We start from the raw sequence: 16,962 nt of genomic DNA, 5'->3' as shown, positions 1-16,962 counted from the left end.
AATTGGGAGTCCTTCAGGCAAAACACTAGATGACTTCATTTTTCCTTTCCTTACTTAATTATGTTTAAAATTAATTATTTTTTTCCGTTAAAGTAAAGGCCAAATCAAATATATTTTAAATGGCATTAATAACAGCATTTTGAGTGTTTTTTTATATTGCTCATGATCAAAATATAAATATATCTAGGCCTGTTTTACTGCTGTGCTTCCATTACTGATGTAAATGAACAAAATTATAAAATGTTACTGACTTACTTTATGAAGAAGCTATTAAACTCTCTAACTCGGCATTTGGATCACAGGCTGTGCCTTTAAGATGATGAAATTAGGTCTGAAAATCATTTTGTTGTTTATTGGACATTTTTATTGGCCTTTACTTTTTTCTTCTTTCTTTTTAAAAAAATATTTTTATTTCATTTTCCCCTTTTATATATTTTATTTTGGTTATTTTGGTTATTTTATTCTTATGTCTGTTTTGGACGGTTTAGGCCTACCATGTTGTGGTCACCTGTGGCTGAGGATTACTCCAGTTGGCTTTCAAGCCTGGACACTTGCCTATTTGAATCGTTTTGATGTATGTATTTAATGTTTTGCGTGTGGTGATGTTTTGATGAAACACTGCACAGCATCAGTAAATTAACCTGATGGTTTTCTTGCATTGGATACTTGTTGGTCCCCCCTGCTCGCTGTGCTGTTCATTTTGTCTGCTTAATTAAAGCCGCTGCATTCAGTCTCCAAAAGGACTTTATGTATGAACTTCAGCGGCTAAAAACAATTCATTTCTCTTTATTTCCAGATCATTAATATCAAAACATTGCTTGACAACTTCTGTATTACAAAATACTACATTTTTCATTTCCATAAAGCTTTTTCGTGTCAGTATAATTCTGTACACCTGCGTGAGGTTTTTGAGAGTGTTTTCCATCAGGCTCATTAAATTCTCTACATTGTCAGCGTGGAATGAGTTCATGCCTTTCCCAGGGGCACCCGGTCCTAGTCCAGCCTTCACATGCATGTCACAGAATGAGGGAGAGGAGGGAGGGACGGGAGGGGGCGGGAGGGGAGGGGGCTCTCATTTCCCGGGAACTCGTGTCACATGACGCTTTAATCGAGCAGCAGGACTTAAAAAGCTGATGTCACTTTCAGGATCTTTTTCCCACAGACTCACAGATACACAAGTCTTCATCCGTCTTTCATTATCGCAGCAGGCTGGATGTGCTGTTGATAAAACTGTCCTCACGTGATTTGTTTTCCTGTGTGTGTGTGTGTGTGTGTGTGTGTGTGTGTGTGTGCGGACCACCGCAGGACTCACTGACTCTCTTCTGGCCCTGACTGCGTCTACATTTGTCACCCTACCAGCCTCTGGAGACACCACACCAAAACACTGATCGGCTGGAATGAGGCACGCAATCAAAAATCAATTAATCCTAATCAGAGATAAGTGCCAAACACTGCTGACAGACTTCACCCGCTGTTTATTTTTCTCAAAGTGGCATAAATACCAAAGTGTGACAGCGGAGAATTAATGTTGACGCAGACAGAAGAGGTGTCTCTGCTGATTTTCTTCTCTCAAACGTCTCACTTGTTGGTGTGCCAAGTAAACAACTGATTCCTTCTGGGCACGCTGCAGCCGCCTCATGAAACGAGGCTGTGTCGAGCAGCCAGCAGACAGTGAGCTGATTATAATTGTAACTGGCGTCAGTGAGGAAGCGGAGGCTAAATTAGTAGGACTGTACTGTACGTGTGAGCTGACTCTGCACTGACCTGAGAGACTGTGTGACCTAATATTAGAGAGAGCAACACAAAGAGGGGTGATGTGAGGGCAGGACCCCCACTTTGGATGGGACCAAGGCTGGATTACCAACCGGGCAAAGTAGGCAGTTGGAGGGCCCCAGAACTCCAGGGGCCCCCAAAGCTCCATGCTTATTGTGTGTCAACTGGTTTGTGATAATTGAATTGAAAAGCAATTCTGGATTAAAAAGTACTAAAAAAGGCCCGGGTAATATTTTAGTATACACATTGCACAAGATGGACAGAGAGAGAGAGAAAAGAGTATTTCTGTTTGTTTTAGTGGCGGACGAAATACTTTATTATAAGTTAGTCCTGCATTTGATAGCTAACGTAACACAAGCTGCTTGCTCTTTAAGTGAAATGTTCTCAAAGTAAAAGTACTCAATGTGAAAAATACTTGAAAACCTCGTATCTCCAGTTTTAGAGATTGTCCTGCTTTAAGGTTAGTTGAAGAATGAAAGTAGGGAAAGAAATAAGTAAAGCAGGAACCACAGAAGTATAAGGAAGCAAAGAAATAAGGAAGAAATAACAGCGTCAGAGGACAATTTACAAAACCAAGGAAAGTAAAACTAGCAATACCAAAATGGAAAAATATTTTGTTACAAATTAAAGTCCTGTATTTAAATTTTATTCAGTTAAAAGTAACAATATATTAGCAGTAAAATGTTCTCAAGTATCAATGGTAAAAGTAATTTGGTTCATTTCAGATTGTTAAATTATTGTTACTTCATAACCTGTTGGGGAGTGTAAGCTCATTTAAGGCACTTGTTTGGTTTATCTCATGGTTTTCATGCAAAAAAAGGATCTGCAAAATAACCACAGCTGTACGATAAATGTAGTGAAGCAAAAAGTACAATATTACTGAAGATAAAAACAGTACTGCGAAGGCCTCAGTGATACATGCAGTGTAGCACCACTAGGTGGAGCTACCACTCTATAATCTGGAGGAATAACTGAGAAGATTCATGGCTGCAAACTTGGCTTCACCACCAGCAAAACAAGCTAAATTAGTCAGTATATGTGTTGTAGTCAACGTCCAAAATACACTGTAACAAGGTGAGTGTCTACTGTACATATAAACACATCTCATTCACACACAGTGTTAGGCAAATGTTTTTGAAGTAACCACAAACATATCAGCAGCTGTATCAGGATTTATTAAAACCAACAATAAATGACCTGCGGTGTATTTTCAGTTGAGCACTGACAGTAATCGGCACTGTGTGAATGAAACAGTAACCATACAGGGGCTGTCCTCAGCCACAACATGCACGTGTTTCCGTCTTTACGGTGGTTTGCAGCTCGTCTGCTTTGCCAAAGTTCCACTGACCCACATGTCGGTATAAAAACAGTTTGATATCTAAGTCTGTCTGGGGTTTGAGCCAAAACACAAAGATAGAAGGGAGAAGAGGAGCGATGAAGGTAACCCGATAAGGAATGTAGCCTGCAACTGGATCACCTGACTGGGTCACGTTCAGGACCTGGACTTAAGGTCTTAACCAGGGTCTGCATCTAAGCTGCTTGAAATGAACTTGAAATGAAAGTGCAACGCTCAGACTTGTAATAAATACAAGCCCAGTTGTCTTTAGCATGCAGTTTGATGTGTATTTAAGGTAACTTAGCATGTGTTTACTGAGGAGGTGTGGACGGGGCAGAAATACCTCAGCTTCTCGTTCTTTCTTCTTGAGAGAAGAGGAAAGATCGTGAACTATGACCTCAAGCTCCTCGACCCGGAGACCCAACGAATGTTTCTGCTGCGTCAAGTCCTCGATCACCCTGAGTGAGAGAGAGAGAGAGAGAGAGAGGAGCACAGGTTAAAATGGTTAAAGCTGCAGTGAAGTTCATAGATCTAACCCAGAGCCACTGCTGGGCTCAGTTACAGTATGTAGGTCAGAGCTCTGGCTCTTTGTTTGTGACAAGGTCAGCCGATACCAGTGTCAGTGTCAGTAACAGTGCTGTGAATAGCGCCGATATCAACAGTGACCAGCAGTAAGGATGCAACTAATGATTATTTTAATTATGAATGAATTTCTGTTATTTTTTGACTTATTCATAAACTGTGTAGTCTATAAATTCTATCAAGCGAGGAAACAGTGCAAAAAAATCTGGGACTAACTACTGCATGAACGTTTTCAATGTGAAGTTAAAGTCACCTCTCTTTATCATCCAGGGCCTGCTGGGTGAGCGGTCCGTCTGAGCCTCCACTCTCCTCCATCCTCTCCACCATCTCTCTCTCCAGAGCCAGGCAGCGCTGAGCCTCAGAGTCCGCCAGCGAGGCCATCCGCTCAGCCTCGTCTCGCGCCAGCGAGGCCTCCTGAATGCAACGCAAACAGCAGGAAAAGCTGGTGACTGCACAGATCAAATCAATGCAAACCAGCCTAAGGTTTGTCTGTCTTGTTTAAAGATTAATTCCAATTTATTTCAGTTTTTAGTACTAAATGAATCCCATGAGTAAATGTGTATTTGTGTGTCTGTACCTCTTGTAGCAGCTGAACTTTGGTTTCGAGGATTTCCTGCATGTGGCTGATCTCCTCCTGTCGCTCCGCTAGGCGCCGCTGCAGCTCTGCTTCATTCTGATTGGACAGGCTCTCTGCCGTTGACCTATGAGGTTGTAGTTTCAGGCAAAAAATATTTTATGAAAGGAAGCTGGAAAGTTAATTTGCCTTCTTTAGGGACACGACATCTTGTCTTAAAACATTAGACATGCAGACTAGTTGACTACATTAACAAACGTTATTTAAAGCAATGGCAACTAAACTGTAAACTGTATGGACTGTATTCGTTAACTGTATTCATAACATGTCTTAAAATAAATGTTTTGAAATCTTTCTTTTTGAAGCCAATGAAGATGTTGGTTGAAGAGACCATAAAGTCAGTAAATAATAAATGTATTCAATAAAAACAGCTGACTTCAGAGGCAGACGGGTTTATTTCTTCGGCTTCCTTTTCCATGTAGACGACAGACGCTCATGATTTATTCACGTCTGGTCAATTAGATCAGCGTGTCATTAACAGGAGACTTTCCCAAAAGACTCACAGACTTGTCTCACAAGGTCATAATGTAGAAGAAGCAACATGAGTTTTATAGGACGTTATTCTTGAATTGGCCTTGGTTTTGTCACTGAGTCACTCTGTCACAGTAGAACATAGAACATGTGCTTTAAATATTACAAATCTAACACATGTTGGTATCAATTGTTGAGTGTTTTGCTGATAATGCAGAATTCAGCCATTTCCCAAAAATGTGTCCTCTTTCTCTTGACTGTAAACCAACTCAAGTAAAGCAAACTAGAAAGGACTCAGATAGCGCCTGTACAATCCTCTGCGCTTTATTATTTAAATAATTTCATTGTGATAGACAATCATGCAAATGAGGCCATGAAGCCTGTTTGAAGATATTCAGGCTTTGTATAACGATGAATGGTGCAACGGCACTATATGTTTATGTCAAATCGGCCACACCCACAAGATCATATGTAAAACACTGTGAACGGAGCTCTCCTGTTTGAAAGGTGCTATACTAATTACGTTTGATTGAGTGATTGATTGAACCAGTTACAGAGAAATGGCATGAAATGAAAAAAAATATAATAATAATACATTTCAGGCTTATCCAAGTATGTAATGAACCAAATTTGATGGGATCTGCACACAATGTGGTGAAAAAAACAGGCAACCAAATTAAAAATGGGTTTCCCTCAGAAAATTGTTTCGCAGGGGTGTTAAACCGCCCAGATTCAATTTGATTAGTAGATGATGGAATGATTGATGATTAAATATGTGGCATTTGCTTTGTGAAATAGTACCTCTGCTCTTTTCCCCTGCAATTTATGTTTTCTTTATTATTGATTTATTTATTTGTTTCCATTTGTTATGATGTTATCCGAGGTGGTCTGCAGTTCGGGTGAGGTGGCCCACCTCTGCTATAAAACAATGTGGGAAAACCTGGCTTTATAAAAGACCACATGGCGATGATATTGGATCTGGATCCATACTGAAAACGAACCGCTCATTTCCTGGCTCATTGCTTAACTTTCAACCAAATTTAATTGATATCTGTTCACAGAATTTTGGGATCTCCTGCAGACAAACAGACAGAAGAAATAACAAAAGACTTAAACAGAGTGAACTTTGTCTCCAGGGGAAAGGAAACATGGATTCCAGAGGGAAATGTCTCTCTCTGGGATTTTTATGATGAAGCCAGTCTGTCACTGCTCCACCACTCAGCAACTTCGACAGCCAGAAGGTCACACTCCGCTTTTCCTCCTCACATCTATCAGTCAGGCTCTGTTAATAGCTCTAATGATAAACTGTGGCCAGAGAGTTTATTTATGAAACAGCAGGGCAGAGAGAGAGAGAAAATGCCTCAGCACTGACCCCAAACTCCACTCAAACATGCAAACATTTACTCTCCTCAAAAGCTGGAATCTTCGCCCCTTTTCATTATTTTGACAAAGTGCTGAATTGACTGATTGAACTAACTGCTGCCTATACTGCATGATAACACTGTGTAACTGAGCTAATGGTGTTTTTCCTGCATCCATCTACTAGGAAAAGGATTTTGACGTGCTGATTCTCTGCACCATCTCTACGCACATAAGTGTAGAGGGGGTTCAGCATGATGAATGGGAAAACTACGACACAAATCAATAAAACAAACTCATTCAACTGTTGATCCCAAATCCAAAGGTTTCAAAATGTACAAAATGTGGGTGACAACACACACATGCCATAATCTGAGGAGTCACCAGCTCTTCTTTTCCCTACCTTTCATCATTTCATCTGTGTGCACTCATACAGCATTTTGTGAGAACAAAAGCTGGACCCGCTGGTACAAATGAAAACTAGGTTATGGAGGAACACTTGAGTGGATATTGCCAAAATGCCAGTGAGAGCAAATATAATATTTTCTAAAATGAAAATCTCCACAGTTCAACAAGTCAGTAAAAAAACGATGCGTTGTATAGACAGCCCAGTGTCTTTGAAAGTACATTCATATTGGATGACTGCAGCACTAATCTCATGCCAACATTGCGTGTCAGTGCAAGAAGCAGTGTGACATTCATATATCTCAGTGAAAAGTGGTGTTCATCCAGCAGTCAGCGTTTGTTTGACTAAATATTAAAAAATGAAGACTTTCCCTGTTCCAAACCAACTAGTTTATTTGCCTCAACCTAACCTGACCTTAAAGGATCAGTTCACCACATTTACGAAAAACATGGTGTCTGTACATTCAGGTGGTTTTATTTGTCCAGGTTTTGAGATATCTTTATTTGAGATTTCTGCATCCACAACAATACAACGAAGGTGAATGGAAATTCAAAGGTTACTCTGCATAATCTACAGAACGTGTCGTGAACAGTTTTCATTGAAACTACTTTCTACAGACGTCCTGATGAAAACTGTGGACAGCGATCTAAACCAAGGCTGTTTGCATGCTTAGGTATTATTCGGATTAGGTGAAAAAATATGGTTTGTTTTTTTGTGAACTGACCCTTTAACTAAACTCTTGCTCCATGCTCAAACACTGTTGGAATAACAGTACTTGAAAAACATAGGCAGTAAACTTTCAAAAACATTGAAAGTTATTGAACATATTCTGCAGTTTGCAGACTCAGTATCATCCTACTGTTTGGCGAGTGAGTCTGCAGCGGAGCGGAGCTGAAGAAGAAGAGACACTACGAGACGGACAGCTGCCTCACAGACAGGTGCTGGAGCTCAAATAGTTCCCGACTCAGCAACACAACAAACCGCAAGACACCTCTGCCCTTTACTCTCCCTACTCCCATACTCTCTACGCCCTCCCCCTTCAAAACAAACCCATGGTCGGCCCCTCACCCCCTCACCCTCATCCCCTCTTCGTCCTCCGTCCCAGAACACAGAGCCACTTCATCCTCTTCAAAGGCATTTCAGTGCTGAGTCCATACATGGCATTCCTCAGAGCTTAGTTCGTGTTGTGATAGCTAGGTGAGTCTACAGGCCAGCGAGTTCGCGTGTGATGAGAGGCCGCCGGGTCCCGAGGGTGCCGGGCTCTGATGTACTGATGGACTCATGGGAAATAATCAAACTACGATGACAAGAGTGTTTTTGTAGTTCTCTGTCAGGTTTCCCTAAAGGCATTTCAACAAATCAGCAGCTGAATATCTGAAACCACTTCTGAATATATTTGGTTCTATAGGTAATATTCTGTGGGTGAGTGGTTTTTGGACACATTTGGAAGTTCAAGACCTGCGGATTCTCAAACGGACATAATCACGGTCACTGAGAGTGTGAAGAAATGTGAAACACAGTGGTTATCGATGCAGGAAGAAGTCGAATACTCACAGTGCTTTGTTCAGAAGTTGTTGTTTCTCCTCAAGTTCGTTTTTCAAACTCTCCACTTCAACCTTCAGCTCGATGTTCTGGAAAAGAGATTAATTAAACAAAACAAGAAGAACTTGCAGATAAGAAGAGAGAGATTACATGCATAAGTCACAACTTTAGCTGTCCCTCCCTCTCTACACTCCCTTCTCTGCACCAACTAGGTTTTTGCTGCTGTATATATGTAGCTATGTTAAGTAGCTAGCAGTCAAAGCTGTGTTTGCAGGGTTTGATCACATATCATGATATTTCTGACCTATAACCGGTCAGGGACGACTTGCTGTGCTTTCAGGAGATATTTATAGAAGAAAAGCTAAACCCTGTCAGAAGAAATGTAAGCGCATTTTGAAAAATGAACAGTAATAACTTTGATTTGATTTGATGACCAGGTTGAGGCATTTGTTGTTAACCTGACTCGGATAGAGCAATCTAATTCAGAAAACACAAAGTCTTTATGGAAAATGGCTGGATATATCATGACAACCCCAGGTGATGGCTGGTCTGATATCATACACTGATTCATATCAAGGCCACAGAGAATACTAGTTTCGGATTTCGGTTTCTGACCTAAAACGTATTTCCAGTCAACAGTTTAGTCATAATTTTCAGTCCATGTGCAAGGAAGTTAAAACTACTGGTAGCCATAGCAACAACACTAATGCTACATCGTCAGTAAACTCATTGGTGAAATGAACCTAAGCAAATCATGAGTTACACTAGAGCTGGGCAAAAACTCTAATCTACTGAATGACTGACATTATGAAACTCCTACTGATCAGGTGTACTCATATTACAATTTTCAACAAATAAATTGTCTGAATTCATCGTAGTTAAACTGATAAAAGCGACAACAACCAGTGACACATAACCAGAAGTTTAACCAATCAATTAGCCTCCAGTCCAGTCCAGAATCTCTACGTGAACCTACTGTATTATTCAGGACAAACAAATCACAAACAGCATGAGAAATACATCTTTCTGCACTGATTGTTGCATTTATTTATGAAAACAACTGTGGCAATTAATTATGACATAGATTTTAGATCATATTGTCAAGCTTTCGGTTACACACAGCCTGGTATTAGCATAATAATGCACTCCAAGGTGTACCAATATAGTAAATACATGAATGGACTCGGCAGAGGAAACCATTGCTTTCCTATATTATGTCATGCAAAACCAACATATCTCCAATGTTATCTATTCATCCTTAAATCATTATTTTTTCATATGGAGTTCTGTATCGCAGGGAGACACAAAATGAGCTTCCCAAGTTGCACGTGCTGACCTGTATTTCAGGGAGCTCTGTAGGACTATAAATAGCTGGTAGGGATATGAGCACCTGCTGTATCTGCTGTATCCCCCCAGTGTAATACCCACCACTCTTCCATCCCCTCCCCTGCACCCAGCAACACTGCCACTTTTAACTTTTGGCTCTGAACGCAGCAACAAACTGGACCGAACTGGCCGTAAGTTTGCTCACGTGCAGGTATCTGCCTGCAGTGGTGTTCAATCTGAAATTACAGTTCAGTGCTCCTGTAGTGACCTTCTGTACAGCAGGTCCGATTACTGACATACTGACACACAACACAGGTGTTGCGGCTTCTACCGGACATGCAAGGGCACTCACGTGCAACATGTATACACACATGCAGTGTGCACGCATGCATGCAAACAGCAGGCCTGAGGGGTCTCAGGCTAACATAATGTGGGTCATTGGGTCTCTAGTAGCCGTCGGCTACCATTCTCTCAGCAGACATGTGAGTCTCTTTAGATACACTACATTGCCTGTTTGTGCCCTTCATCTGTCCTGGCAGGCAAAACAATGTATTTAAAGCTCATTGTATTAAGTTTTTTTTTCAATTTTAACTCGGAAAACCCACATTATTTAAAAGGAGTAGATGAGTTTCAACTGTTTTTCATCCAGGTTTTATGTTCTCATGCATTACAGCGGTGTCATGTTTCCTTCTGCAGGAAAACAGTGTTGAGCACTGTTGACGGTAAACAGGGTCCTCCGGGAACAGCGAACAGCTCAGAATGAGATCATGCTGGCAACACATTACGTATGTACATACAGAACAGCTTTCACACGTCTGAAATGTATTTTTCTTTGATACAGCTCATGAAAACCGTACTAGATTTTGACATTAAGACCCAGTTAGCTGTAAAATCAGAAGAAATGTTCTAATAAATAGATGCTTACAGTTCATTAAGGCAAACAGGTGCTGCACTGGAAGCCTGTGATGGAATATAGTTTCAGTATTTGCATGATTAAAAACTTGAACATCTGTTACCACCATACAGAGCTCATGGACTAGCCTGTCCTCTGTCCACCGACCAAGTTCATCTACCTGCTATAATAGACACGGCTGATATCAGAGTGGTTCAAACTGGCTCACCATCATCTTGTTCTCTGGAGGTTCAAAACTTCCCTGAAACAAACATGTTTGTGTCACAGTAGATGTAAATACTTTTGATGCAGCAATTTTGACAGTGAATTGTTACTGTTTATTCGTGGCATGCTCATTTTAATATTCAATTCAATTTTATTTTTTATAGTGCCAATTCATAACAAAAGTTATCTCATTGCACTTTTCCTACAGAGCAGGTCTAGACCGAACTCTTTATAATATTATTTACAGAGACCCAACAAATCCCACCATGAGCAAGCACTTGGCGGCAGTGGCAAGGAAAAACTTCCTTTAAGGGGCAGAAACCTCGAGCAGAACCAGACTCAATGGTGGGCGGCCATCCGCCGCTGCCGTGTTAGGTTTATATAATATATAATATGGCCTTAAGACGGTGTAGTCCCTCATTCGTCCAGGAGAGTTCTATCGTAGAAAAGGTTTCAGTCATAGTCATCTGGACTAGTTTGTAGCTTTTAGATGCAAAAAGCTTCTAAAAGCTACAAACCACACATTTGAAGACAGCGAGGTGGAGATTCTAAGTAGAGAGAAGAGTTGGTTTGAACGGGGCGTCAAGGAAGCCATTTTTCAGAAAAAAGAGAACCCCTCTTTGAACAGAAATGGTGGTCTGAGATTTAATCTGCCCAAAGTCTACCAGAGTGTATTATCACCTTGGTCACGCCAATCATATGCTAATCAGGTACTTAACAGTGATGAGGGAGGTGCAGCCAGAAAACAATAGGCCTGATTACTGATTACTGGGCCATCATGGAAACAGTTAGGTCAGTTTCAGGTGAAACTAGCTAATCAACAGATACTCAGGCAGACTCCTTCCTGAGGGCGGGGCTTATGTAACACAGAGTAGCTTAAATTTCTAGTTCCCGTCCAATTTTTTCACAATTGAGATTGACTTCCGGATGGGAGCCGAAACGTCTTGATTCTGAAAACAGTGTCTAGACGACTACGACTGAAACCTTTTCTACGATAATTTGGCCTTAATTCTCACAAACTGATAAATAAAAATACTCCAGTTCACAGTGGCTGAGAGGCCTTAAACAGCCGCGGAGTTTGCTCTGAAAATACTGAGACAAACTGTAGCTTGCAGCCTCTCTGAGGCCCAGTCGTCCTCACAGGCAGAAACTTATGACTGACAGTTTGTATGAACTGTTGCTGAGCAGCCCGAGACCTGCTGTCAGTACTAATAACTGTCAAACACAAAACTGCAGCTCCGAAAACAACCAGGCTGACTGCACTGTAAAGCAGATAACTACAGACATGCATCTAGTGCATGCAGACACAGTGGATTTCCTGCATGTATCATTAGTCCATTCAGTCCCGATTTCTCACTCACCCTCTTGTGCACGTCATCGCTGCTCTGCTCAAACTTCTGCTGGATCTTCTCCTCCAGGAAGTAGATCCTGAGCTTCAGGCTGAAGTTCTCCTTCTTCAGGTCGTTCAGGTGCTGCGAGATAGTGCGGCAACCACAGAAACCAGGGTTAGACATGATGACAGGTGGCTCTTTTGTAGGGGGCATTGCAGCCCCCCATTTAGTACGGCATAATATGTTTAAAGACAGGGCTGAAGAGAAACAGAGCTGTCTGACTGAAGAATCAAACTATCCTGATGATACAGAACACAGATCAGGTCTCTGCTGTCTGCTGCTGTCACACATCAACAGGCTGGAACAAGAACAGAGTCGTGCTCAAAACATAAAGTGGACACGAGCTCCTCTCAGTTTGGATTTGTTACAGGAGGGTCGGGGATGGCACACAGGCAGGCAGGAGGGGATTATGGGAGGTGGAAGGGGGGCGAAGGGCAAGGGGGTGTTTCCTTTTTTACCATGAGGAAGTCATGCCAAGAATCTGAGATTGGGAGAGAGTGTGTGTGTGTGTGTGTGTGTGTGTGTGTGTGTTGATAACAGGCACAAGTGCTGAGCTGCTGTAGGAACCTCTTAACATTCAGACTTGTGAATGTGCGGGAGACTTGATCAGTTTCTTCAGTTTGACCTTCGTTTAATTAAGACCGTTGGCTTGAGATCGAAGGAGACTGTCGTCATCAGAAAAATGACAGCATTGGTCATTTTGTTAAAATAAAAAAAAATGACTGCTGTCTCCCAAAAGCAAAGGCGGGTGAAGTGTGGTGTTGCCGTGCTGCAAAAACCTCGTCGGGAGTGAATGGATGGGCACTGCATACAGCTGTTTGCATTGATTTTTTTTTTAATCATGACCATTATTTTCCCCTAACCTTAACCAAGTAGTGTTAGTTGCCTAAACTTTACCGAACCTTAAACATAGAGGTGACAGAAAAAGGCACTGACAACATGACAAAATTCATCCTGATGACGAAAAAAATCATTCAGGCAACTGAGGCATTATGTTTGTACTGATATTTATGACATGACTAAACATGAAGAACGATGTGATGCAAGCTGTTTAAAATACATAGTACCAGCACCAGTGGAGCTTTGTTAAATACAAAATATCGATAGGTGTAAGTATTACAGCCAGTGGAAAACCTGACGGCTCCATCACGGTTAACAGAAACCACCCTACACAAAGACGTGAGCAGTATATGATCTAATAACACGACAAGAACGAGGCCTTTAGAGGACAGCTGTTGAGCAGTTTAATTTAACTGGAGTGTGAGTGACAGCTGTTGGAAGCACCACAAATACAGAGTTAGAAGACAAGTGGTAAGAGAGAACAAGGAGACTGCAGGGCTGGAAGAATCCAAATGGTCCCCTTTTCCTTTTCACCACCTTCCTTTGACCTTGAAGGAAAATTGGTCATATGGTCGAGGAAAGATGGGATGGAGAATTCATAAAGAGTTCAGAAAAGACAGCAACAACATTAAAAAAAACTCTGAATTAACTTACACTAAAAAACAAAACATGTGCATCTGCATTGCGCATCATTTTGTTGGAGTGAGGAACAGTGAGATGGCAATGTCTCAGTAAAGCTTTGATTTGGTGATTTGCATTAGATGTCTAGGTTAAAATTAGTCTTGTCGTCTGCAAATGACCAAAACTAAACATATTAGGAAATGAACTAATATGTTTAGTAGTTTTCTAACTTGTGAAAGTTAGGAAACTTCTTCCATGTAAGCTGCCTCACCTAAGAATCCTCTCGATGAAATAAGCAGAAAAAAGCCAATTCCATGCAATAAGACTGCTCTAAACTCCTGAGTATGATCCTTGTAAACATCTCATGGGACAAATCAGTCTCTGACCACAGGGAGGCGCTAACGCTCTACCTGAGCTCCGAAAAATTCCAACATCTCTGCAGATCTCTGAGAGAACGGCAGCGATCCGGAGGCTATTTAAAGAAGCCGTTGCCCTGCGGCTGTCACTGAGGAATGCTGCGCTGGGAGACGCTGATCCCACATGCAGGGCCGTCCAATGTGCTGGCACACAGTATGAGACTGACTGACTGCAGATTACAACTACACACGAGCATATGGCTGAATGCAGGAACACATGCTGTATTCACATTCTGCACATACATGCACACAAGAGCTATACTCAAATAGAAGAGAGCGTATATGCAGATAGTTTGCATCTTATGTATACAGAATTAAAGACACAAACAAAAAACTGCACAAACACACACACTTGCATAAAATCCTGGCTGGATTAAGACCTCCATGGGCCTCTAATGGACGTTTTCCCTGTCTATTATATTTAACACTACTTTCTTAGTGTTTCCTTTAATTTCCATTTAGTGTAACACTGATATAGACCTGCAGATGTGTGTAAAATAACCACACATCTGTTTCTCGTAGGGCCCACATCTGTCAATAAAGCAAAGATAGCTGTCACTTTCCTTACATTTAATTTTGTGCTAGTCCCATTTATTGGCAGCAATTTTAGCCTTTTCTAAAATCTGAACAGATGAATTATGGCTTGTAGGATGTGGGAACAAAACTGCAAAAAGTGTGGATTTGGATCTAAGAATAACTGCTACACTGAAGCCTTTACACAGTAAAAACAGAGGGATTACCACTGGATTTGGGTGTAAAATCAGCACTGTGTGAAGCCTTATGTCACACAAAAAGAAGAGCAATCTTTAAAAAGCAACGTAACACCCTCTTTTCGCTTGAACACACCCGCTTCATTCATTCAGAAAATGCATCTTTTTTGAACCCAAAGAACTGCTGTTGCAATAAGAGAAGCTGTCGGCAGAGAAACTAGACCAGAAACTTAAACTTACTCTCATGTGCATTTTAAATACACACTATGTCCAAAACTATGTGGACATCTGTGTGACGTCAACCCTGTCCCCAACATCTTTGGGATGAACTTGTGGTATTTTATTTCTCTTGTTGTGAAGCACTTTGTACTTTCTTTTGATAAGTGCTCTATAAATAAAGTTTTATTATTATTATTTTTATTATTATTATTATTATAACAACTAGATAAACTAAAGCACATATGGCTGAAATGTTCGGGTGTCCACATACAGCACGTCCACAGGTCTTCAGAGACCCCATGATTGGCTGACTACTGAACACATTAGCCAGAGCTATTTGTCAATAACCAATATTCAGGAGGAGAGAATGATCCAAAAATATATTGCTGATGACAACACTTTATAACAATCTCAGTTTGACAGAGTTTGAAAACACAAAACCACAATAATTTCTTCAAAAAATCAAACCAGATGAGATTTACGGGTAGTTGTCTGCTTTGGGACACATGTTGTAAGAGGTGATCAATGATTGAATTGGACACACTCTCTCTTACACACACACACACACACGACTGGCCAAAATGATCGAGGGGGCATCACCTACACTGAAAACTGAAAACCAATCTGCGTCGATGAGAGCTGGAGAAGAGATGCCGACCGCAGCAGCTCATCCAGAGGTCAGGCAGAGAGAGAAAAGACTGAATTTATTACAGCACGACATGCCCGTGAAATGAAATCATCCTAATTCTGTAGGACTTTTCCAGCAACAGAGCATAATCCAATACTAGAGAAGGGAAAAAAAGGAGCATTAGAACATTTTTCCAGGCTCGTAATACTCAAACTTCTACCCCACTGCGTCCTCTTATTTGGGAACAAACTTGGACCCCGTTTTTAGAATCAGAAAGGACCTGAAATATCTGGGCACAAGAGAGGATCCATTTCAGATATTTTCCACGGTCCCTTTCCCCATTCCTGTCCACTTGCATGCACCATTGATGGCTGTTTTGTTGCCATGGCAGCCTGGCGGGAGGCAGCCATAACAGTTTACTAAAAAGCTCAGCCTACTGCTACATCTTTGTGTTGAGAAAGGTTTAAAAACCACCTCTACAGGAATAGGAGTGTAATTGAGAGTTTGTATGTGAGTGTGTGTGTGTGTGTGTGCTTTGGATTGGCAGAGCGCTGGGAGTTTTCCCCCTTTACCGGTAACAGGAGCTCCTTGATGCCAGCTAGCTCGACATTTTCCAGCCGAGCTCTCTGGCAGTGCCAAACCCCTAATGCAATTCTGCAGGGGGAATGTCTGATTGTGTTTATTGTGCTGCCACGGTCCACGGTAGACATGGTAGTTAAAAATTATCATTTGTAAACCTAATTAAATCGTCAAGAGAGCCACTAAAAATATCCCCAGGAGCTAATTAAAAAGAAAGAAGGGAGACGCACTGTAGAGAAACCAGATAAAACCTGCACACTGGGTGGATGCTGCAACATAGTTTATATATTCAACATCAAGTAATTTTAATTTATAGTGCCTTAACAGAATAGTTCAGCATTTCGGAAGGTACCTGTATGCTTATATACTTATTTTACGAGAGTGAAATGAAAAGATCGATACCAATCTCATGTCTGTGTATAGAGCTAGAGTCAGGACGTGGTTAGCTTAGCTTAGCATAAAGACTGGAAGCAGGGGGAAACACCTAGCCTTGCTCTCTCCAAAGTTCAAAAATACACCTACCAACACCTCTAACGCTCAGTAACTGACATGGCCAAAACCTGTGCTCGCTGCCTGGATGTACTTCACTTTGATTCAAATCTAATTTCGCCTGAGAATATTATACTCACTTTAATAATGATGTTAAGTCATAGACCATCAGCTACATGATGAAGGTCTAAAGTTGTGTTCAACTCAATGTGTAGCAAATTGTAAATGTCGAGTGATTGCATACTAATACAATGCAAAGACACACGTGGATGCGAACTAGCCCTGGGCAGCGCAATTTGAGGGAAGGCACGTCGGTGCGAGTTGAAAAGGTTTCAGCTTAAGCAAAAGATTTGACCTTATGACTCCAGTCTGTGAACATATGGAGAGAACAGAAAAAGGAGAGAAATCTGGAGGAAAATAAAATGAGTTCCTGGTCAGTTTGGAGATAAGTCAAAGGTTGACCTGTCAGCACACACACAGTCGATGCACGTGTTGCTAGCTAGCTTACAGCTAATGTCTAAAC

General features: G+C 41.3%; 1 protein-coding gene across 3 annotated transcripts in view; it reads right to left on the bottom strand.

Moving 5' to 3' along the window:
- Positions 1-16,962, bottom strand: part of LOC122878294 (phosphodiesterase 4D interacting protein) — a 106,042-nt gene that overhangs the window by 42,902 nt on the left and 46,178 nt on the right. For all 3 annotated transcript variants that reach the window (XM_044200911.1, XM_044200910.1, XM_044200913.1), the window contains exons 4-8: positions 11,908-12,018; positions 8,116-8,192; positions 4,269-4,392; positions 3,945-4,105; positions 3,453-3,567 (exon numbers count right to left, since the gene is read on the bottom strand). In XM_044200911.1, the coding sequence (XP_044056846.1) occupies positions 3,453-3,567; positions 3,945-4,105; positions 4,269-4,392; positions 8,116-8,192; positions 11,908-12,018 (588 nt within the window). The remainder of the gene's footprint in view (positions 1-3,452; positions 3,568-3,944; positions 4,106-4,268; positions 4,393-8,115; positions 8,193-11,907; positions 12,019-16,962) is intronic.

Source organism: Siniperca chuatsi, linkage group LG6 (genome assembly GCF_020085105.1).
Source record: "Siniperca chuatsi isolate FFG_IHB_CAS linkage group LG6, ASM2008510v1, whole genome shotgun sequence".
Lineage (NCBI taxonomy): Eukaryota > Metazoa > Chordata > Actinopteri > Centrarchiformes > Sinipercidae > Siniperca > Siniperca chuatsi.
Note: the sequence above shows the minus strand (reverse complement) of the source record. Positions and strands in the feature narration are given on the sequence as shown.